The following is a 23,607-nucleotide window of genomic DNA, read 5'->3' as shown; positions in this document are numbered from 1 at the left end:
TTACAATCCAGACTGATCTCATGAAATGGCGTATGTATGACACGCCAATTCGTATTTTCATTTTTGGCGTGCTATCAATACGCACAATCGTTACATTACTGTATATATAAATATATGACCTACCCCAACCCCGTCCCTAAACCTACCCGTCACTGGGGTTAATACCATTTATGAGTCTTCCCCTACCATCATAGGAAAAAAAATATTGCTCCACAGATGTAAATATACATTTTGCTTCGTTTCGCTCGTACATTTAACGGCGTACACATACACGCGGAATCACTCGGACATATAATGGCGTAGACATACACGCAAAAGATGACGGTTCATTTCGGCGTGGACATACACGCGGATAGCTCAAAATGCGTATAACACGCCACTTGACTTGAAAGTGGCGTGTATGTTTACGCAAAGTCATGTCATGTTGCACAGTCGACTGCCTTCATCCAACCAACAACCGATGCTTGGCACCAAGTCCTATCTCTACTTTTTTTGTCTTTTGGATAATCTGCATTACTCCGATGTTCATTACAATATGGAAGAAAAGATCTGTTGCTACTTCTGTTTCACCATGACAGACTAATATAAATAAAATATTTGGAAAACAATATTTAATTCCATTGCCAATTAGATAATTACAATAAATACATTTAAAACAATTCTGGCAAACTGTGTGTTTACACTGACTTTTTAATGTATTTTTAGAGCATAAATGCAATTTGACAACTGTCCTTATTTAGTAACAATACTTAATCTTTTTGTAAGATTAAATAAAATAAAATCACACAAACAAAAGGTGTGAAAATATATTTCATTCATTAATATTTATTGTCTTTAACTACACATTTCATGTGTTTGTGGAGCCACTGAACAAGTGAAGCTCTGTCAGAACTTTTTAGTCGGTTTTGTTTTGCTTTCGCTTTAACGGAATAACGGACATGCAAGAATTGCCAACCCAACCAAAAGTCATTTATTTTCTGCACACAAGTCGGCGTAAAACGTTGTAGCTGTAAAAGTTGTGATAGACTTTTTTCCCCCTATTGTGATGTATATCCAAGTAAAACGGCTTCTCAAACAAGAAAAAATGTAGGGCGGGACTTGATTTCAGGAATTGATTGGATGGTTTTGGTTTGCTATTGGTGGATCTCATGTGAGTGACAGTTTGCCCTGCCCTCACGCCAGGTCATCAGAGAAGAGATGTCATGGCAAGAGGGAGGGAAATGCATTTAAAAGTAATGATGTGCATGCATTAATCATGCTGCAATAATCCATTAACAAAACAAGAGTTGTCCATTTTGATTTCATGGTGACTTGAAAGTTCTGGGTTCCCATCAATCATTTAATACTATTAGCATTTGTGTTTTACATTACTAGCAATTATAAAATATAAGTACATTTCTGTTTATTATTAACATCTGAAATTCCAAATGAGTTATGAAATGCATCATCACAACCAAAAAGACATTACTGGAATATGCTTGGGAAGGTGACATGAAAAATCATGTAAAAAAAAAAAAAAAAAAAACATGCAGCATTTTATTTCAAATAATCTGACAAATGAGCAGTCCAAAATGATTAGGCCTCAAGCAATACGAGTCAGACTGTGGTGTCTCAGGTGACAGGCATTGAAGCACCTGACATTGAAGAGTTTTTAATTCAAGCCTTTCTGAGTAAACAGTCTATTCTTTGCTGATGAAGGGTTACATCATTCAAGTTTGGACTTGAAACACCTTCACCATAAACTGAACATTACTTGTTTTTGTCTTAAAGTGACTCAGCTCCCCTTGGCATGGTGAGTTTTCACACTTCCCAAAATCCATGGAAAGATTTCGGTAATAGTCATTTGTCACCATGATTTACAGTGAATTACAAGCATTAAGAGATACTTGATCTTGTCAGCCTGAACCGAGCGCACAGGAACGCTGTCTGAAGTCCTGACATAGCCTACTTAAAGGTCATTAGAGAGGAAGCAAAGTTGAAGAATTTCCCCATTCATTGAGAGACGATGGCATTCAAATTGCTTGACTGAACATGTCAATATTTTAAAAAAGCCAGACACCACATAAGACTACTGATCTCTGATATCTCTAGGATGTTCTTCCAGATTTTACATCTTAAACCTGTTGTACCTTCTGTAAGCTGTGACTGCCAAGTCATCCTACAGAAGAAGAAAAAGATCATTCCTCATGCTGTGTAAGAGATGAATCTTGGGTTTATGAAACTCGCTGTATCAATTAGCAGTTACATGACATTCTGCATGTCAATATCTTTGATTCATCCGTGTTTTTCTATTTGCGTTGGGACGCGTCCAACATCAAACAAATGCTCTTTGTCAGTGTTTATGACACGGTATGTTTTTGTTTCTTCCTGATAGGTGACTGACAAGCATGTTTCCATCTGCACTGCGTGTTTCTACACTCCAGTGACGCAAAAGGCATCATGCTGCAGTTAAATCAACTGGGATTACTACTTCGTCAAACTTATAGATGTCGGTAAAAGTGGTACAGGCAGTACATCGAAATATTAGTGGTTCAAACTCTAATTAAGTGCTTTCTAAAGGGTCATGTTTCAGCACTTTATTTGGTAGTGGTTAACAACCACGATGGACAACTTTCAAAGAAATATTTCAACTGAAAATTTCAGAAATACACTCGACCGCCTCTGTGACTAATACAGTGATTGCAGACCATGCTGTAGCCAGACTTGCTTTAATGCCAAATCACTTCCCTTCAAGTACTTTCATTGCGTGTTCACATACTAACGTGTCATTATATTCAGGCGAGACAGGAACTTGTTGCTAGGTGTCAGTCTATTACACATCAAGCTGTTTCTTAAAATAAAAAAAACATAAAAAAACGATATATATTTATATGTTTATTAAAAATCCATTAAAATATTTGCATATATTATTTTTGTGTTACCTTTTACATTTCTGTTAATATTTTCTTTTTTATATATATATAAATAGGACTATTATATAAAACATATTAACATTAATGTAAAAGGTAACATACAAACACAATGGTGACACTTTACAATAAGGTTCATTAGATAACATTAGTTAATGTATTAACTAACATGAACTAACCATGAGCAATACATTTGTTACTGTATTTATTAATCTTTTTTAATGTTAGGTAATAAAAACAAAGCTGTTCATTGTTTGTTCATGTTAGTTCACAGTGCATTAACTAATGTTACCAATATTTGGTAACACTTCATTTTACAGTGTCCTTGTTACATATGTTACATGTACTTTAGTAGTAAATTATGCATAATTACATGCAACTAACCCTCAACCAAATCCTAATCCTATAACCTATAGTAACATGTAGTTGCTTAATATTACTCAGTACTTAAATATATAATTACACTGTAACAATGACACCTTAAAATAAAGTGTAACCCAAGATTTTAATTTCAACATTACTTTTATTAACATGAACAAAGATTAATAAATGCCCAATTAAGTGCAGTTCATTATTAGTTCATGCTAACTAATGTAGTTAACTAATGTTTATTAGTAAACTTAAACTTGATTCAAATATAATAAAATACATTTTTTAAAGTCAGTTTCTCTACCGGCATTCACCAAGTTATGACAAAGAAAGTCAATAGGGTTCAATGTTGTAATCCAACAGTGGAGAAAACAGTCACCTGCCAATAAACAGGCTATTATAGGCTTTTCAGCTAATTTAAATACTAAAATATTTATGAAACAAAAAAATTATGAAACAACAAAAATGTAAAAGGTAACAAAATATATGCCTTTTTTTAAAATTTGTATTACAATATAACAATTAAAACATGTGACAACTTGCCCTGACCTGATAGTTATGAAAAATGAACATGAATAATCCCTAAAACCTTCACACTATTGTGAATTCTCACCTGAATGATCCTTACTGTCCACAAAAATATTCTAATTTAAAATGGGGTTTTGAATTGGGGGTTTGACGCCAACCGACAAAACCACAGCATTTGTTTAATTGAACTTATGATGCAAAACCTTACAGTAGTCGTGACGTAGCTCTCATCACAAACTCTCCGTGTGACAACTAGCCCTGGTCTCCCCTACAATAGGGAGTGTGCTAAACGTATAATTACTTTCTCAATTCATTCCTGTAGTGAATCTCTGCCACACTGGCCCTGAAGGAGGGGTGGAGGGACGTCAGAGTGGCTTTATCTGATCCAGACCAGACACCTTTAGAATTTTCAAAGATAAATTACCACCTAAGTAGCCATAAAAAAATAAAAAAAAAGATTTATTGGCATACAGCTGCGATCCTGACAGCTGGAAGATTCGCTGCAATACTCCTAAAATAATAATTCTGAGAAAGTTACAAACCGATAAATATCAATAAAACTTACTCACAAATTAGGGTGTCTCAAGCTGGACTTGATTTTGTCGAAAGGTTTGAGGCAACAGATCACACAGACCCCATTAGTATTGTGCCCAAGGACTTAAGAACACTGATCCATCCTGTCAAGTAAGGCCTTTCAGTTGCCTACCTGCTGGCCCAGGTTGAAAGGTAGTTTATTTGACACCTAATGTGTTGACAGGTGTCAAGGTAGGGTGCCTCTCCTTTGTAAAGGGGAGATGGGGTAAGGGGAGGGGGGTGTCTCCGTTGCCCCTGGGGTCTTCCTGTGGTGGCGTATGTTTCCAGTGAAATCCCTAAAGGTGACGGGGCTTTAAATAGAGACTTTAACCAGCCCAAACGGCTCCCTGGTGTGCACAATTAAGTCTTTGTACATCTCTGTTTGTTTTCCTGTTTTCATGTTGATGCATTGTTTGTTTTGGCGTTACGTTGTGTGTTCTTACGACGTCTGCTTCATTCAGATCTTTCGTTCTGATGTTTGAAAGGTGTAATCTTTGAACTGGGCATTGATTTTTCATATAAAATGCTTTTGTAATACCCAGTATTTACATTAAAGGGACAGTTCACCCAATAATTTATATTCCGTCATCATTTATTCACCCTCATGTTGTATATGGTTGAAATATATCTGTGGAAATGTTTTTGTTCTTATACAAAGAAAGTTCCCAACATTGGACCCCATTGACTTTCATTGTATGGAAAAAAAAAAAATACACAGACAAAATGATAATAAAATTAAATAAAAATCGTGGAATTGGGAATTACTGTTTGGCAAATTTTTGACAGTCAATGTCTCTATTTCTCTGGTAATAAATTGTTGTTTCAACTTAAAAAAGTAAGTGTTTCTGCTGCCTTAAACTTTTAAGTTTAGTCAACTTGAAATGGGGAGTTGCACCAAATAACAATTTGGATATTTGAGTTGACTAAACGTAAATTTTTAAGGCAGCAGGAACACTTACTTTAAGTTGAAACAACAGATTATTATTTTCTTTTTACAGTGAGTCATTGACTACAAAGAATGTCAGTGGGGTCCAAAAACAACACATTGACTTTCTTTGTAGAGAAAAAAAATCTTTCAAATACAAATAAGACATTCAAAAATGTTTGAACATCAATTTCTCTATTGTATACAAGTCATGACTACAAAGTCATAATGTCGATTTAGACCCATAGTGACTTTCATTGTATGGGAAATTGTTTAAAATATCTTCTTTTATGTTCCACTGGAAAATCATACAGGTTTTTAGGACATGAGGGTGAGTAAATGTCAGAAGTTTCATTTTTGGGTGCAAAAATAAGCACAAGTATAATTCTATCTCAAGTATAAGGCTTTTTGCTCTTAACTAAATGACTCTGAATGACTCATAAAGTGCTAACAGGTTGATGGATTAAGGCAGGAAACGTTTGATCAGAGTAGAATCCTTGCTGATGATTGACTTCAAATTTGTTTCTTCTTTCAAATATGATATACATGGCACCACAGAGAGAGAGAGAGAGAGAGAGAGAGAGAGAGAGAGAGAGAGAGAGAGAGAGAGAGAGAGAGAGAGAGAGAGAGAGAGAGAGAGAGAGAGAACTTGCGTATGGAAAGAATGTTGCTAAGCTGCATCTCTTGTCCATCACCCAGCACTGATGTAAGGCACATGTCACTCACGTTCCTTCCCGCTCTCAGCCGCCGCAGGTGCAATCCTTGCCTAATACCGGCACCAATATCACATCTGACGGGTTCGTATGGTGCCCACAGTTGCAGAGCTATAAGATGACAACAAGCCATTAATCCTGGAAAATATTGTTAATATAAATAGGTTGAGTCCATGTGTGTCGTTAAACAAGAGTTTACGAGAGGGTACGATCAGTGATCGCTATACCACAATGCTCTGCGACCTCAAACACTGGTCTATTGTGCCATCCAAAAAAAAAAAGAAGAAAAACTCATGAGGAAGATCCCTGGTGGCAGTTTCATAAAGCACACAGACTTCCTGGTCTAAGTAATTAGTCAGCCTGTATCGACCAAGAACAGACTCATTAGGGAGTCACCTTTTAAGAGCACACCAGTGACCTTGAACCCATGAGGGCAATACAGCAGCATTTAGCACTAATATGTGATAGCTGTTTAGTTTGTGTGTATGTGGTGTCAGTTTCACGTCCAACTTTGTCTATAGAGGCAGTACAGTAGTCAGCTTTTAAACGATAATTTATGTTTTGTTCCTTGGGACAGTTTGCTTCAGGGTTGGTGTACCATTAACTAAACTGAATCTCTTCTGCATGTTTTCACCTGTATGAGAGCTATGCAAAAAATGCCATAACTCACCATATATCTTTGGGCAACTGAAGACATATGAAGGAGTTTCTGAAGACCTTGAGCACATATTTCAAAGAGACAGAAACAACTCATTCACTACCTCATCTAAGCTGTCAGTCTATCGCTCTGTCTAAATTTGGGATATTTGAAACCAGTAGCAAGTGGCAACCATAATGAATTTGTTCACAGATTAAAAGAAAAGGAAAAATAAGCATAGTGCATTTTAGTGTATAAAATAAGTAGGCTATGCTACAAATTAGGCCTATATTAAAAAAATATACCACTGGCAATAGGTTAATAATTTGTTATTACGTACTTTCATAGGCTACCTCATAATGAGTCATCCACATTTAAATAAAAAAGATGATTAAATTAATTTTTGGGATACGTTTACTGTTGTTTTATCTAAAAGGGGGTATCATTTCAATGATCAGCTCTACCCGTCAAATCTCTTGATTTATTAACCAACCAGACACATGGCGCTATCATCCCGACAAATTAGACGAGTAGTCAGTGCAAACATGTTGTATCTTATCTGATCTGATTCTGAACTAGAGGAATGGAGCCAGCGCTGGGAGGGTCACATGACTGCAGCACAGAGCGCTCTAGTGGTGACTGATGGCGTTACACTCATGAGCACGAGACGTACACAATTTCCATTTCTGAAGTCTATGGCCTGCTTTCACAGACAGGGCTTAGATTAAGCCAGGATTTGGCCTTAATTCAATTAGGATATTTAGGTAGCTTTTATAAACATGACTTGGAAGAAAACATTACTGGTGTGCATCTTGAGACAAAACATTGGCTCTGACATATTTTAAGATGTCAGTGCAAGTTATAGGCTACTTTTAGTAAAAACAGTTCAAAATGGATTTTAGTCTGGGACTAGCTTAAAGGGATAGTTCACCCAAAAATAAAAAAAATCTGTCATCATTTACTCACAGTCAAGTTGTTGCAAAGTATACATTTCTTTCTTCTGCTGAACACAAAAGAAGATATTTTGAAGAATGTCGGTAATAGTTGATGGAACCTTTTGTAGGCTAATTGTTTTCCAGAATTTTCGTTTTTGGGTGAACTATCCCTTTAAGCCTCGTCTGTGAAACCAGGAGTACAAGGGAGTAACGGAATTTCTTGAACATTTAGCAGTAGGCCCTATTCCGGTTGATGCGAGAAACAACTGTCTTTTCGGGGAGGTTATGCATGATTTTTTAGTCCTATAAATGTGAAGGAATTATGAAGATTAATGGTCCTGTTACTGTGAAACATGGATCAACGACAAATAAAGATAAAAACAAAACAAAAACAAAAACATCGTATTGTTGTAATAGTTTAAAACATACGTTCATATTTGTAATCATGTTTGTTTAATTTTTAAAAGTCTTTTTTTTTTTTTTTTTTTTTTTTACAAAAAAAGCATTTAATGAATATGACGCTAATATGTCAAGCGGTGTAACCATAAAGACGTACTGACATGCTTTACTTGCCCTATAAACATGCAAGTATTCTAAATGTAGGCCTATGCTATTAATATATATATATATATATATATATATATATATATATATATATATGCAACGTATTTTTAAACAATGAGTCAATAATATGAGTCAAGAACAATATTTTTTAAAACAAAACTGCTTGTTTAAAAAAAACATCTACAGAAAAACTGATTTAAAATCAGTTATAAAGAACTTGCCATAGTGATTATGCAAACATTTATTTTTCTTTTATTTATTTCATCCTGTTAATGAGACACTTTTTTTCGTTTCATATCAAGGCCACACAAGACGATTACTAAATATCAAAATTAATTTTCAGAAATTGAAAACATTTTCATTATTGAAAATGTATTTTTGTGTAGATTGTGCATTTGTGAAAAATAAATCTAGACAAACAAATGAGTTGTCCCATTCATGTAAAACACAAGTAAACATTGTGTAAAGTGGATTGACATCGATCAAAACACAATTTATTAAAATGTATTAATTTTATTTTACTTGACGTGAAAGCGAATCCCAATGCACGTTAGGCTATAACGTGCAAGGCGCATGAAGCCTGTGTCTAAAGAATTACAAAAATCGTAGCCTTTTGTTTGTGAAATGATCCACTGGTCTAAATCCGATCAGTCTACCCATATCGTGTTTAAAACATCATGCTGCTGTACTGAAACAGGAGTTAAGGAAATCAAGCTGATTATGGTGTGTAAAAAGTGGGGTGATAACCAGCCCCACACCTTTTAATCAAAGCTGTTTTCCCCGGGGTGCAATTTTCACCTTTTTTTTTGTTCTAAGTCAAAGTGATAAGGAACAACTCAGCAGCCCCAAATAGCAATCATCTTATTTGAGAAAATTCGTGTCTGCCTCCAACCCTTGACAATTTAAAGGTTATCTTTGCTGTAGCCTATACGGAAATTGTAATAAATAAACCACTCGAACGTGCGCGCATTTCGCAGACGACATGGGAGCAAATGTAAGTTAATAGCAACACATTATTTTTTGAGCACTGTTAATGCATATGGGGACGCTTAGGCTGGGCAATTAACAGATAATGGAATGAAAGACAGGTATTGTATTACATTCGTGTGGCTGGTGATGATGTCATAAAGAGACAGCGCGTAAACTCAGGTGAGTAAACTCGCGCGCCTTCCCGCCAACTCAGTGGAGCAAGGGATTGAATTACTGATTTTCTCTTTCAAAAATACAGTTTTCTTATAGGCTACTGTTTTAATAAAGCAGGCGACAATTTTTAAATATCAGTATGAAAATAAAAAAATAATTTAGGCAATATTATGCAAACAACCAAGATAAAAACATGCTTTAAGATTACAAATGATTAGATTTTATAGGATTTTTAAACGGTTAAAACACGTAGCGTCTCCAATATTTCTTTTAAAGAGCGCTTTGTCTGGAAAGAATCTGCTGTCTGCAGTGACAAACGTCTTTAAAAAGTCACTTTTTTTCTAAATCATAAACATTTTCTAAATGTCTATTTGACATATGACAGGAAACAGATGCGTTGCAGATGAGCAGACACTCTTCAAAATACCTCTTCCAGATGAAAACACGCACATCAAATAACACATAAACTACAACTAAGCATTAGGCCTAGGCTATATAAGGAGGTCACTAACTATGCTATATAGGCTACACATTACAAAAAGCATAATGACTTTGGTTATAGCCTACAAAGTGTTGCCGAATTTTCCCTTAGGCCCATATCCTTTAAAAAGATACACAGCTATCCCAATAGGATGCAAATAAAGTTATTATTAACCCACTAGGCAAATAGCTAAAAAAAAAAACAAAAAAAACAGAAGGGTTATTTTTGTATCCTATAATAGCCTATTAGAAGGCAAATTTTAAGGCTGTAATTAATGTATTTGACTAAATGCTTTCAAATAGCAGACCTCGTCAGGGTGCGCCATGTTTGATTTTTCGTGATCAAAAATCGCACAAAACTGCAGTTTTCTGACGTCAGACCGTATATTACTCTCAACCTCGTTTGTATTAATAAATGTGTCTGTTATTTTTTTGTCAGATATCTTATGTAGGCTGTTTTAAATTAGGCTATTTAGAGTCATGGCCTGATGTTCTAATGAGCAAATGCACATTCACCAACTAAGTCCTACCCAATAATTTTCATTGCAAACATATGAAAATGCGTAATATTGTTGCTTTTTCTTGTATAAAAAATCGAATGAAGTAGTTGTTTTATTTACACTATAAAGTCAGATGTTGCTATGTTCACTTTGGCTGGAATGAAAACACTTGAGATTCTCCCAGGTGGCTGTTAAATGCTCTGGGAACCTCCTGACATCACTACAGGGGGTGACCTGTGCTTATCTTAGTGGCTAGGCAGGTATTGTCCAAACATGTCAAACAGTCAGGGAACCAGTGAACCTAACATCCGCACAACCAGCAAAAAGAGCCAGGCTCTTCTGCATGTTAAGTGCTGGTGTAGTGTAATATGGGGGCACCACAGGATAAACGTCTCAATCTGTCAGTCAGCCAGGCTTTATGCTCTTATTTGTCACTAGAAACACCCACCAATCAGTGTCTCATTACATGCAACAGTGAAAGTTGTGAGGTGAGTGACCTTATCCATAAGGGGAAATGCCAGTTGTGGGCCAGAAAGCTAAAGGAAATCTTAAAGTTTTAATATATTATTTAATCTATGTGGATTAAAAAGGCTTGTCTGTAGGCCTACGTCTACCAGACTGTTCTAATATCATAATGCGTGAATGAGGCACACACAAACTCATGACAAAACAGAAATCCAGTAATTTCAGAGAATTACTGACTGACGAATGACTAATTTTTAACTATCCTGCCAAAATATTTCGACAGGCCATGGTGAAACACCCAGACAACTTGAAAACTTGTCTGAACAACAACAAAATACTCACGCCTGTTTTTATCTTGAGTCATTGCGCCCCCTAGGGACAAAGTCTGTGTATTAACATTTTAGCCCCATCAAACTATGATTTGAAGTTCATAAATTGCATTAATGTGGAGAATATAAGGTGACCAAATAATATTATGATAATCATTCACAAAAAAAAAAGAAAAAGAAAAAAAGAAAAACATGCCATCTCCCACAACCATAATAATGCTGAATAATTGTGTTGTCATTTTTTAATAGTAATCTGTGTTGTTTAAATATTTTGTTCTGGAAGAAATGTGCAGAACTTCAAATACTATTCCTTTGATGCAGCTTTTATTGCTTGATTTTTTACAGGAAACACCAAAGGCACTGATTTGGACGTAAACATACAGTATATATGACAGATCATGCTGCATGAATCACAATAGCTTAAAGAAAAAGGGGGGAGAGATATGGGCACAAAGGCAACCCGTTAACACTTACGCTTTTAAAATGGCAAATCAATCACTGCAAAAAGAAGGCCATCAGTGCGTAAAATGCTTTTAAAGTATGAAATAATTTTAAGAAGCTCAGTCAAATGTTTCTGTTCAGAATGTTTCAGATTATTCTTTTAAAGTTGGCTTTGACAAAGTATCATAGTAGAAAACGGCTATTCTCTTCTTGAAATACATGTGTACTGGTTGTAGGAGTAAACATTGTGTTTGCCCGAGCTAAAACGACTAGATTTTACCCAATAGGACACAAGAACTTTACCTACTACTGAAAAGCAGGACTTAAAACGAAGATACTGTGGCAAAGTGTAGGATAAAGCATACGGGTAAACACCAAAAGCCCATTATCTCTCTAACGAATAAAAACACTGAGATAAAAGTGCAAGTGCATCTGAAAAGATACCAAATATTCATGCTACATGTACAAGTGCTTGGGCTCCAATAATGTCTTAAGGCAAGAAGATAATCGTTTTTTTTTTTATCACAATACCTGCTTGACTGCTGTTTCCTGGAAAGAAAGAAAAATACTAATACACAAAATAAAAAATAATAAAAAAAATACTAATACACTGTGTACAATAACAAAAAAAAAAAAGACTTGAATAACTACTGCATATATCCACAGCCATTTCAAATAAATGCAGCCAAAAAAAAAAAAAAATTCCTGATAAGCATCATCTTCAAATAAAATGTACAAAAATATTTGTTTTGCCAGTTAAAATGATAAATGCAGTGCAAGTCCATTTCAGCACTGCATGTTCACAGCACTCCATAATAAACTGGCATTTAAAAAAACAAAAGCGCTGCTAAGGCACCTCGGCCAGGCAGGGTGAGGATACAGTGACGAGGCTTAATGTTGAGTCAGCTGGGAGACACCTCAGTGGGTATGACTGAAGGAAGGTGAAAGGAGGAGCACGAGTCTCTGCGGTGCAGGAGCTTAAAGAGCAGCTCTTCTTTCTCCTGGCTGAGCTTCTGGTTCTGCAGAGAACGTTTCTCTAGCGCCTCCTGCAGCTCATTCTGCTCCTTGGACAGTCGTCTGAAAGAGGACAACAAGGTTTTTGGAGTCTATACATCACACATGTGTTGAGTTTCCATAGACACAATGATTTTTATACTGTACAAACTACAGAAATGTATAAAAAAAAAAATGATATGAGTTTTCCTCATGGGGAGCAAAAAAATGTCCCCACAACATGGAGTATACCCAGGGCTGGACTGGCCATCGGGCATACCGGGCGGGTCGACGTGCTTTGTGGGCCGATACATCTCATACTTAATTTTTTATTTTTTTGTCTGAACGGCCCATAAAACTCGTACATCGGCGGCCCATTGCGTTTAGTTTTGTTTAATTGGCGGCTCTGGGATATTTGTGCCGGTGTAATGCATTGGACAAAAGTCAGCGTAGGTTTTTCTTTTTCTCACAGACCGGCGCATGAAACGCGTAGATCAGCAGCCCATTGGTTATTTTCTTGATTGACACTGGGCTGGTCCAATCACATCTTTAAATTCCTCCCCCTTTGAGCTCTGAGTGAGCGAGCAGTGTGTATCTGTCAAAATAGTCAGAGTGATGGAGAAGAAACGCAAGGAATGTGCAGAGAAATAGCGTGAAAAAATAAACTTCAAAGGCCCTTCAAGTGTCTGATGAGGATAGTGAGGAGGATAAGGAGAGTGAGTGCAGAGAACTGTGGTAAGCAGAACTAGGCTACTGACACAACACTTAGGCTATGTAGGAACCCACTACCCAGTTACGCATTATTTACACATCTGCATATTTGACGATGACGCATTTTATTAGAATTATAATGAGACGAGTTTGTAAACCATGTTTTTCTTCAAAATAAAAGCTCGATGCCGTTTCCGTCAAAATAAAAGATCATGTGCTTATCTCTGTATAGAAATTAGTAGGCTACGAAACTAATTATGAAAGTTGCTTTTATTTTTCAGTGCATTTGTTTTACAACATATGGCTATTACTGCCATGGGATTAATATTATAACTATTATTATGTAGTAGTGTAATGTATACAGACACTATATCACAACTAAAAGAGATTTGGGTTTTTCTTTGTTCAATTTGCACACTGAATATGGGTTGGAGCTCTTAATTTTTAACTCTCAAAGTGCACCAGATTGATGAATTTAACATTAAAAAGCACATTTTCTTACGGGGGAGCATGCCCCTGAACCCCCCTAGAGGGACAGAGGTGCACTCACCACAGATTTCCCAAAATCCTGTGGGAAAAACCGGTATTGCTATCCCAGCTTATAGCTTTCTTTAGGATTCATCACTGTGGAGTATAGTTCAACTTAGTAGTTATTTCATCGGTTAACTCTTACTCACTCCTCACTTATGGCATTAGTGGTTTTAATAGGAGTTGGTATACATATTCAAGGGCGTGCAAAGTTCAGTTGTGTTATATAGTGGTAGCCTGACTTTGTCATACTCATATTCTAGTCAGAATGTGAGTCTGATACTGCTTCATAGGGCTTTGATTATGAGGCGTGTCTTAACCGAACCAGGAAAAAAAAAACTCTGCACTCAATTGGATAGACCTACAACCAATGAGAGCAACGCAGTAAGTCAACTACTTTGCATAGCACAGTTGTCAACTACAGAACTCAAATGCACGCACGCTGGAAGAAGTAAAATAACGAGTGTTGCTTCTTTTACTTGGTCCTCTATGAGTGCGACCAAAGGAGAAACCACAACGACCACAGGGTTTTCATTGCGTCCCATCTTCTTAGTTACCATCGGAGCCAGCTGATAAATTAAACTTTTGCCGAATCCCGTGGGAAGGACGGCAAACACATCTTTCCGATCGACAAATGCCTTGATTGCAGTTCTATGTTCGTCTTTTAAAATGAATGCGCTGTCGATTTCTTTTACAACGGACGCGATAGCGGAATCTCTACATCTCAGTTCTCCAGCGGCAGTCATCTGTGAGGGAAACCAGTTAAGCGCTCTTTGATAACGTGAGGATTACTTCCCTGCAGATCATCTGTCCATCATCGTATAAAGCCCGCCCTGGCAATCTGATTGGCCCGACGATTTCTGAACCGATCATAATTACTCCTCAATGGAGCGAGTCCAGACCGAACTTCCCGATCAAAAAATGTTGTGGGCGGGGTTCGGGCTGGCATCCAGGCTAACATAGTGGGCCAGTCTGGGCCAAAATGCCCGGGCCGATTTTTTGTCCCAGTCCAGCCCTGAGTATACCTGAACCACACACACACTATTAAAAATAAATTTCAAACTCATAATTGGCCAATCATGTAAATAGCAAGAGAAATGTTCATAAAAGCAACGCCAGGTGGCGCCACATACAAATAATTGAGCTAACAAATGTTCAATCCAATGCAAGAATAAAATTATACCAGGAAAGCTCAGAATTACCACATTTTATCATATTTGGAGGATAACAGACTAGAACGTTAAACTACACACACACACAAAAATATATAAATATATATATATATTATGGCGAGTCCATTCCGTCTATATGGAGTCTTCTTAAAGTCCTTAAAAACTTGCTGAGATGATGCATTAAATTTTTGTGCGACTTAATAGCAAACAGAATTGCTAAAATTATTGTCATTGGCTGGAAAAACAAAAAGTCCTGCCCCAAACATTGTTGGGCCGGACAACAAGCAGAATACTGCCTTGATAGCACTACAGAAGCAGAGTGTTTTTGAGAGGATCAACTTAAAATACATGACATATTTACAGTAAAACTTGTCAAACTTTTTCCACATGGAAAAAAAAAAAGCACAAAACTTTGTTTCAATATTTTAAGGTGCTCCTATTATGCCATTTTAAAGGTTGATAATTTAATTTTGGAGGTCTCCTACAATAGGTTTACATGCACCCAAGTTAAAAAAAAAAAACTTTAATTTTCTCATAATATACATTGCACTATCACCTCTCTTCTCAGTCTCTGAAACGGTTCGATAAAGAATTCAGTCTCTCTAAACCCCTCCTTTCTGAGAGCCTACTCCGCTCTGATTGGTCAGACGGTTCAATCTGTTGTGATAATCATCATCTTCTCGACATGTCGACAAACTGAACCAAACTCTTCCGGGCCTCAGCTACAATACCGTGTTTGAGGGTCAAAGCAGATGCTGTTTATGCAAATTTATTAAAAACCTACATAGATATGTTACAGAAGTGAGAGTGGAATTACTGACGACTCGTTTCAGGCAGTTCAGGATCGATTAGTTTTTTTTGGGAGACAATAACTCCCTTTATCTGCACATTTTGATCATTGAAACTTTGAAGACCTTTACAATCACAACCAGCTAAAGAAACACCACAGGAAATGTAATATCTGAAAAAGCATAACAGGGGCACTTTAAATACTCGGTCTATAATAATAGTTTGCAAAGAGAAGTAAACGTACTGTATGAGGCTCTGGTAGTTTTCTATCCGGACCCTGTAGTCCTCATTCTGCTGGAGAACATGCAGGAGCTGATCCTCTAATGAGAGATTCTTCTCTACCTGACAATCAGTACAAAACAAGCAGCAGAAAGTTAGTGAAACGCGTATCAGGGTTTTGGCCTCAGTTGGAAACTTCTGCATTTCTATTTGCAAACAAATAGGTCAATTTGCCACATTCAAATAGACCACATGAATACACAAATGATGTGCCCCTGCTCTCATTTTTGTACATCATTTATCTTACTCAGAGAGAGAGTATAAACCTTTAACAAGATGGATGTAACTTTTAGATAGGGGGTCAAATGTAAAAATGAAAGAATCTGCTATTGAAAACTGCATATTAATCTGGTCTAAATTGGTCTATGTCTACATGATGGTTACAGCCTTGCCCTCTAATTAGATATCAGTAAAAGTTACCAGTGTTTCCATCTGCAGCAGCTTGTTCCCCTGGTCCTGCAACCGCTCAAGCTTCATTTCAATGACAAATAACAGGCTCTCCTGCTCCTGCTCCCAGAATTCACCAGGGCTGCCATGAGTCTGGGATGAAAAGACAGATGCAGCTGAATACTACAGCTATCTGAAGCATGCTTTGACAATAGATCTCCATTCTCATAACAAACCTCAATATTTCTCTGAAGGTCTCTCTTGAGTGTGGACTCCTCCGCTCTGCGCTTTAACTCGTTGAACAGCTTCAGCTCTGATGTCAGCCCTTCAATCTGATCCTGAGTTCATAGAAAGTTCAGACCAATCATTTCAAAGTCAAGTCTGGCATGACTGGCTTGACGTGGGAAGTATATTAGATCAGTTCTCAATCAAATGAATTAAGGCAAATCAGAGAAGCGATGTTACAAATAGACATGCTTTACCTTCAAAGCATTCTCAGCTGCTGCATGCGACTCATTTAAAACGTTCTTCTCTTCATTGTGTAATCGCTGTAGCTCTGCAAAGCAAATTAATGAATATTGCTATAATTACCTAGATGTGTTTGACAAAGTGACTTGGTACTTCACATGTATGCATTTGTGTCAGTACATGACATCTGTTGTTAGCATTCCATGTGCAGCCAACCTTCAGTTGTGCTCTGATGCCGTTCTAAGGTGCTCCTCATCTGTTTTTCATGGAGATCATTTAGATCAGCGGTTATCTCAGTCTTTACCTGTTAACACAAGACATCATGCATTTATTTATTTACTATTTAATGCCATTTAAGCAGCAATGGCTTTTTTCATGGCAAATTCAGAGTAGCAGAAATTAAAATAATCAGAAGAAGAAAACTTCAATAAATAAAAAATTATACACAATAACAATATTTCCTGATCACCCTGTATGGGTTTATTCAGCGATAACAACCGGCTGGATGTACATTATCCCTTACTTAATAACCTTTACCAAATTTGTAAAAAAAAAAAAAAAAAAAAAAAAAAAAAATTTGACCAAAATCTGAATATCAGAGTCAAACATTTGAACAAACTTGACTGATTTCTCATAAAAATGTTATTACCTTGTAAAAAAAAAAAAAAAAAAAAAAATTATTATTAAAAATGCCCCAGTAAAAAAATTATTTACAAAACTAAATGGATAGCTGTAATTCATAGTGATGGAAACGTAGCGAACAAGCATACATGAACTCTTTCGGTTTTGAAAAGCATCCCAGGATGTACCTTACAATTTTTTTTAGATAACAGCCAGTTAGCAGAGCCATACATTTAGATTTATTTCACATGTTGTATAAAAAACTAAACATTTAACTATTATTGTATAATCTACACGTTACAATCACATTAATAAAACATTTAATTAGCTTAGCTATTTAAACCTCGAAAGAAACTAAGCTAAATCGGACAAAACCTTATTCGGATATCACCTTTCATTTAGTGTTTAAATAGCTGTTTGTGAATGTAAAAGGTCTGCAAAGTTTCAAAGATCAAAATGCAGATAAATTAAGTCTCAATGGAGTTATTGTCTCCCAAAACAAAGATCTGATTCTGAACTGCCTAAAATGAGTCGTCAGTAATTCCAGTCTTACTTCCTGCACAAACCTATGTACGTTTGTAAGAAATTAGCATTATGCCAGCCTATGGTCTTCATTGACTGCCCATGAACGACATATACTTTGACCCTCAAACACTGTAGCTGTAGCTGAGGCCTGGAAGAGTTTGGTTCATGTTGTCGACATGTAAAGAAGCCGCTGTTTTCTGCGCTGTGAAAGCAAATCCATTTTGCATGGATGAGGACTCAGACTCAAATTGATACCGTAAAACCAACGTCATCGTTACAGTTCGCATCATTCTGCATCAAATGTTGAGCCTCCAGAGCTGAAATTCAAATATGACAATTCTTTTCCGATGCACTGTAAGTGGTAGACCAATCACAACAAACTGGGCCATCTGACCAATCAGAGCAGAGTCGACTCCTGGAAAGTAGGGGTTTAGAGAGACTGAATCTTTTATCGAACTGTTGCAATGTATATTATGAGAAAATTAAAGTGTTTTTTGCCCTTGGATGCATGTAAACCTATTGTAGGAGACCTCCAACACAAAATTAGGAACCTTTAAAATAGCAAAATAGAGGCACTTTAAATTGTAAAAATGCAGAGAGTTTTCTGTTAGGGTATGGGTTTGATTTATAGTATTTATAAAAAGCTGTTTATTAAAAACAATACAAATCTATGTAATGTCCCCATTCAAATAGCTAAGTAAATATGCGTGTGTGTGTGTGTATGCGTGTTTAACTCAACTAGTTTACCAGTGATATATAGTTTTATATGATAAATTAGTCTACAAGGTTTTAGACCACAAATAAATTCTTGGTGAAAGGTAAAAAAAAAAAAAAAAAACGTCATCTTTTGTTTTCCCCTGTTAAAACAAGCCGTGTTCTACGGCGTTTAAGCACACAAGCCAGTCCTCTTTACAGGCCAATGAATAACATCCCTCCCTGCAAACAGGTTTAGCTTTGTTGGTCAGAGGTTAGCACAAGGACAGATGTACCACAGCACACATTCCCAAACCCTGTACAGACAATCAGAACAACAGTGCGCAGAAACAGCCATGATCCCAATTATGCTGTAATGGAAAAGCACGTCTTGTTTATTGCTGCTGACAGCTCCATAATGTATAAGCTGATGACATAATCTGGGATCAGAATAGTCGTCTTTCTTGAATGGCTACATGAAGCTGCATGAACTTGCTACGAGAGTTCCATTCACAAGACAAAAAGAAAAGGCTTTCAATATGAAGAGCTTTTATTTACACCCTACCTTCTCTGTAATGCTGTGGACTAAAGTGCAAATGTCTCCAGGACGGTCCTTGAGGAGCTGCTCTCTCTCCTGGTCTCCTGAAGCAGTCAAAACTGCATGTAGTATCTTTAGCTGCCACTCATAAGTCTCCAACTGATTCTCCAAACCAGCGCGTTGCTCCTCAGAAGAGTGTGTAACTAGGGGAGAACAATTGAACACTACATTGTTTGCTCAACGGTACATCTGAAACAATATATCCATGAGCGCAAGCCAGGATCGCCCACGGCCAGCAACGCAAGAATATTAACAGGTCCCTGCAACCTAACATCAGCACTACCAAAGCCTGGCTCTGCCAAGAAAAACACACTTCACAATGGGATCGTGGGACATTCAAAAGGCTCTGAATCATTCACATGAAAAGCACACATTAATAGATAATAACCATAGCACATGCATCATGCACGTTCACATGACATGAATGGGAGAAAGCACTTACCACTTGCATCTTGAAGTTTGATGTCCTTTATGTGCTTCTCACCTTCTTGTGCTTTATTATTTTTTTTCTAAATGAAGAAAAAAAACAACAAAAAAACAAGTTTGATTTATTGCATTGCAGCTAACGGCAGCAGACACAGGAGATTAATCATTCAAAAACTAGCTGACAAGTTGGATCTACATGTGCAACGCTTTCACAAGTGTCTTATAAATTGATATTTGTTGCGTTCCAAGGCAGTCTTACATTACCGGTGAGATATGCACTCAAGATTGCACAAGCATGACATCATCGACAAATCACTTGCAGTAGTGCAGCTCACTTTGAAAACTTGACTTGTATTTCTCAATAGGTAGGGGAACTGAAATCGTACTTTTCATTTCTAAATAATAAACATTTTAACAAATGTATACAAGGCCACTGCCTATTCTATATAGATCATATTAATAAGAACAAAAACAGATAAACAAAAAATTAAAATCCCACACATTTACAACCGTTGAAAAGTTTGGGGTGGGTAAGAATGTTTTTTTCCCTAAAGAAGTCTCTTATGCTTTATTTGAAAATAATTTAAAATGTATAAATAACATTTAAAATATAAAATTTAAATATAAAAATACAGTAAAACCAGTAACATTATGGTATATTATTACAATTTTAATATGGGCCTATTAAAATATAATTTATTCCTGTGATGCAAAGCTGAATTTTCAGCATGATTACTTTAGTCTTTGTGTCACATGATTCATCAGAGATCATTCGCATATGCTGCTCAGTGCTCAAGAAACATTTCTTATTATTATAAATGTTGAAAACAGTTGTGATGCTTAATGATAAAAAGCATTTATTCGAAATAGAAAGCTGTATTATAAAATGTCTTTACTGTCACTTTTGATCAATTTAATGCATACTTGGCTTGCCGAATCATTTATTTTGTATTATATCTCTTACGGACCCAAGACTTGTTTGAATGGTACTAGAGTAAATCCAAAGTGGATACTGAGCTAAAGTAGAAGACAACACAATATAACTTCTCTAAATGGCTTTCATTTAGCTGAAAACTTTAACACACTTATTGTTTGGTTTATTATCACTGTAAAGCCGCTTTGGAACAATCTATATTGTTAAAAGTGTTATAAATGAAGATGACTTGACTATTAGCATGCTCTCAATTCAGAAAGAACGCTTTCATATATCCATACATAGGGAGTAAAGAATCAATGTGCCATATTCCTGCACAATTAATCATAAAAAGATCGCAATCGCTATATTCAGCCATGTCTATTAATCCTTTGACAAGTAGGCCTACATGAGCGAACATGCAGATCTACGTTGGTGCTGCCGCTGACCCAGAGAAAGGAGTTTTCGTGTATACTGTGAAACAGCTTCACAAAGTCTTTTCAAACACACAGTATCATTATTTCTGTGTTCCAGTAATTCAGATCACAGAAGTGTTGGGGGGGGGGGGGGGGGGGGAGCTTACTTCGGATATGAACACTGATGTCTAAAGGCAGCGATTATAATAAATCAATTGCATCGTTATGCCAGTAGGTAGCGACAAATGAGTGTTAAAAAATGTATTTGTCATCAAATCATTATTTCAAGAGATTCATTCAAAGTCTTTTTATGAGTGAGTCATTGTAACATTCCCTCAAACTAATTAAAATTACGTTTTTTTTTTGTTTGGTTATCTTTTCAGAATCATGATCTCAGTTAAAAAATTAAATAAAAAAAAAAATCTGATTCTCAATTCATCCAGAAAGGTGCAGCTCTACATACCAGTGTGAATGTTTGAATTTCACAGGTGATTTAACGGTTTGAAGCTTACGTGCCAAATGTCTGCAGAGATATAGCCTACACACACAGCCTCAAAACACTCACAAGTGCAAAATGTCTCTCCACCGAGAGCAAAATCTCCTGACTTCAGATTAGAGAAGTGTTTCTCAACACTGTTTCTGGAGCTTTTCACACAAAACAAATTTTAAACACAAATAAGATTCAAGAGCTGCGCCGAAGACTATCGGTGACTTAAATTTCTCTCTTAACTCGTACAAAGCAAGTCACATAACTTCAGTATGACTTGTAACTATTTTTATCATGATTTTGGGGGCTTGATGGCCCCTGGTCACCTTTCTCTTTCGTCATATTGAAAACAGCAGCTAAACTTCACCTTTTTGTTCTGCATATAATACAAACATGCTATTCGTCTAAGCCAACACCCTCAGTCAAGAACAACAAATAAGAGTCAAATCATCCTGGTTAATCTCTACTGAGATTCTCTCTGCCATGTGAGACTGTTTAAATGAGAATTCAGAAATAAAAAGCAAGAAAAGAAACGGCTTCCATCTCATAATTCTGTAATCCACACAACAACGCTGTTATGTATTTGCTGGCTCTCTTTGGCAGGGAACCAAATGTTCTGGAACTTTAATGAACCCTTGGCTTTATTACACTTCACCGTCGTCATGTGGTTATGTGCTTTTGATGCAACTCCACTCCAATACAGGCTGTAATAGTGAGTGTAAAGCTTTCTGTGTTTAGTCTTCAGAGACTTTTCACGCTTCTCCAGTTGTCCATGTCAAGTATACTGACACATGGCTATGTGATTAACAGGACCAAAGGAACTCTTGTCTGTTTATAGGTCACATTAAAACTTGCAGTGAGAAATTTGGGACCCTGTGTCTGTCGCATTCGAGCCCAGTGAATCTAAATCCTTCAGCAATCTGGGCTAATGAAAGCTTGACCCTGTCACTATCAAAGCCAGATTTCCCCTGAATGTTTAAAGGCCCCAGGAATGCACGGATTTGTCTCTCATTTTTAAAGCGTGAATGAGGTTCTAGAGGTACTAATGAAATGAAACATCAAAAATGCAATTAATTCAAATAATTGACTATGCCTTTTCTATGACAGACATGTTTTCAAAATGTCCCATTAAAATTCTTGAAAATTATAGTTTGGAATTAAAAAGTAGTATTTTTAAAACATATTTCTTTTGAAAATATAAACACCGTTTAGAAAATATTGACTAAGCTATGTAAGTTACCGAAGTATATTTATCAACACCATTAAATCAATAATATTTGCAGATAATGGTAAATGTTTAAAATACAAATTCGTACATCCTGATTTGTTATTGACCGAAATGCGGAAGAATTTAAAACTGAGCAAAGTGATAACACTTTAAATGTATATAGCACACCTTAAATTGGCCATAACGGATGTCAGAAGCACATTTTAAACAACAGTGCTGAACCCGTCATCTGTGTCTAATTAAAACTTTCACAAGTCGACAAACTAACGTGAGAGCTTTCGCATCGACTAACGCATTAGAGGAAGTAACAAGTGATTTGAGAGAACAAAACAAGACTGGCTCCCATGATACATACATTTACACGTGGTGTATTTGCAACATCTCTAACGTTGCTGCGGGTTGTAAACTGGCATTTTTTATGAAAATACTAAAACGACCTATTAACTTACCCTTTTCCGGGGGACCTGGCCACAATTTTTGCTGTAGTGACAACCCATACTCCACTGCCTCGTCTCTATTTTCTACCCCGTCTTCGATAGTAAGTTTTTGTCTGTGTGCAGCAGTTCAAATATGAGCTCAGCTCTCATTGATCCGCTCGAATAGGCTGAGGCTGGGACCGAGGGGCGGGAACTGCAGGGTCATGGCTGCGTTACAAAAACGCAGGCTACATTTACATGAGCAACTTTACGCCGAGACAAGCGGGAAATTGGTGAATCCGTGCACGTAAACTGATGTCACCGCAGCGTCCTCGAATCTCCCCAAAGTGCAAATGACTTTGAAAAAAAAAAGAGAAAAAGAATGTGCCTATCTTAAAGTCACCATGAAATCATTTGTTTTAATAGAATATGGCAGTGTGTTTATT

The 23,607-nt window shown here is 36.6% G+C and overlaps 1 protein-coding gene across 1 annotated transcript; it reads right to left on the bottom strand.

The window, feature by feature from the left end:
* Positions 1-12,191: 12,191 nt before the first annotated feature.
* On the bottom strand, positions 12,192-23,242 carry ccdc69 (coiled-coil domain containing 69). The gene is made up of 9 exons (XM_056250421.1): positions 23,195-23,242; positions 19,718-19,784; positions 19,243-19,418; positions 17,055-17,142; positions 16,853-16,926; positions 16,607-16,708; positions 16,404-16,523; positions 15,949-16,046; positions 12,192-12,588 (listed from the first exon to the last, which is right to left on the bottom strand). Exons 1-9 carry the CDS (start codon positions 23,240-23,242, stop codon positions 12,414-12,416), a joined length of 948 nt encoding a protein of 315 aa, XP_056106396.1. The 3' UTR covers positions 12,192-12,413.
* Between the last annotated feature and the right edge of the window lie 365 nt (positions 23,243-23,607).

The sequence above is a fragment of the Rhinichthys klamathensis genome, unplaced genomic scaffold (assembly GCF_029890125.1).
Source record: "Rhinichthys klamathensis goyatoka isolate OS25496 unplaced genomic scaffold, OSU_Roscu_1.1 h1tg000068l_1, whole genome shotgun sequence".
Taxonomy (NCBI): Eukaryota; Metazoa; Chordata; class Actinopteri; order Cypriniformes; family Leuciscidae; genus Rhinichthys; species Rhinichthys klamathensis.
Note: the sequence above shows the minus strand (reverse complement) of the source record. Positions and strands in the feature narration are given on the sequence as shown.

Coding starts and splice junctions, on each gene's coding strand:
- ccdc69 (XM_056250421.1), bottom strand. CDS start 23,242: ATGGGTTGTCACTACAGCAAAAATTGTGGCCAGGTCCCCCGGAAAAGG. Junction 17,143..19,242: donor TCCACAGCATTACAGAGAAG/GTAGGGTGTAAA, acceptor TTGTGTTAACAG/GTAAAGACTGAGATAACCGC. Junction 16,524..16,606: donor ACCTTCAGAGAAATATTGAG/GTTTGTTATGAG, acceptor TTTTCATCCCAG/ACTCATGGCAGCCCTGGTGA.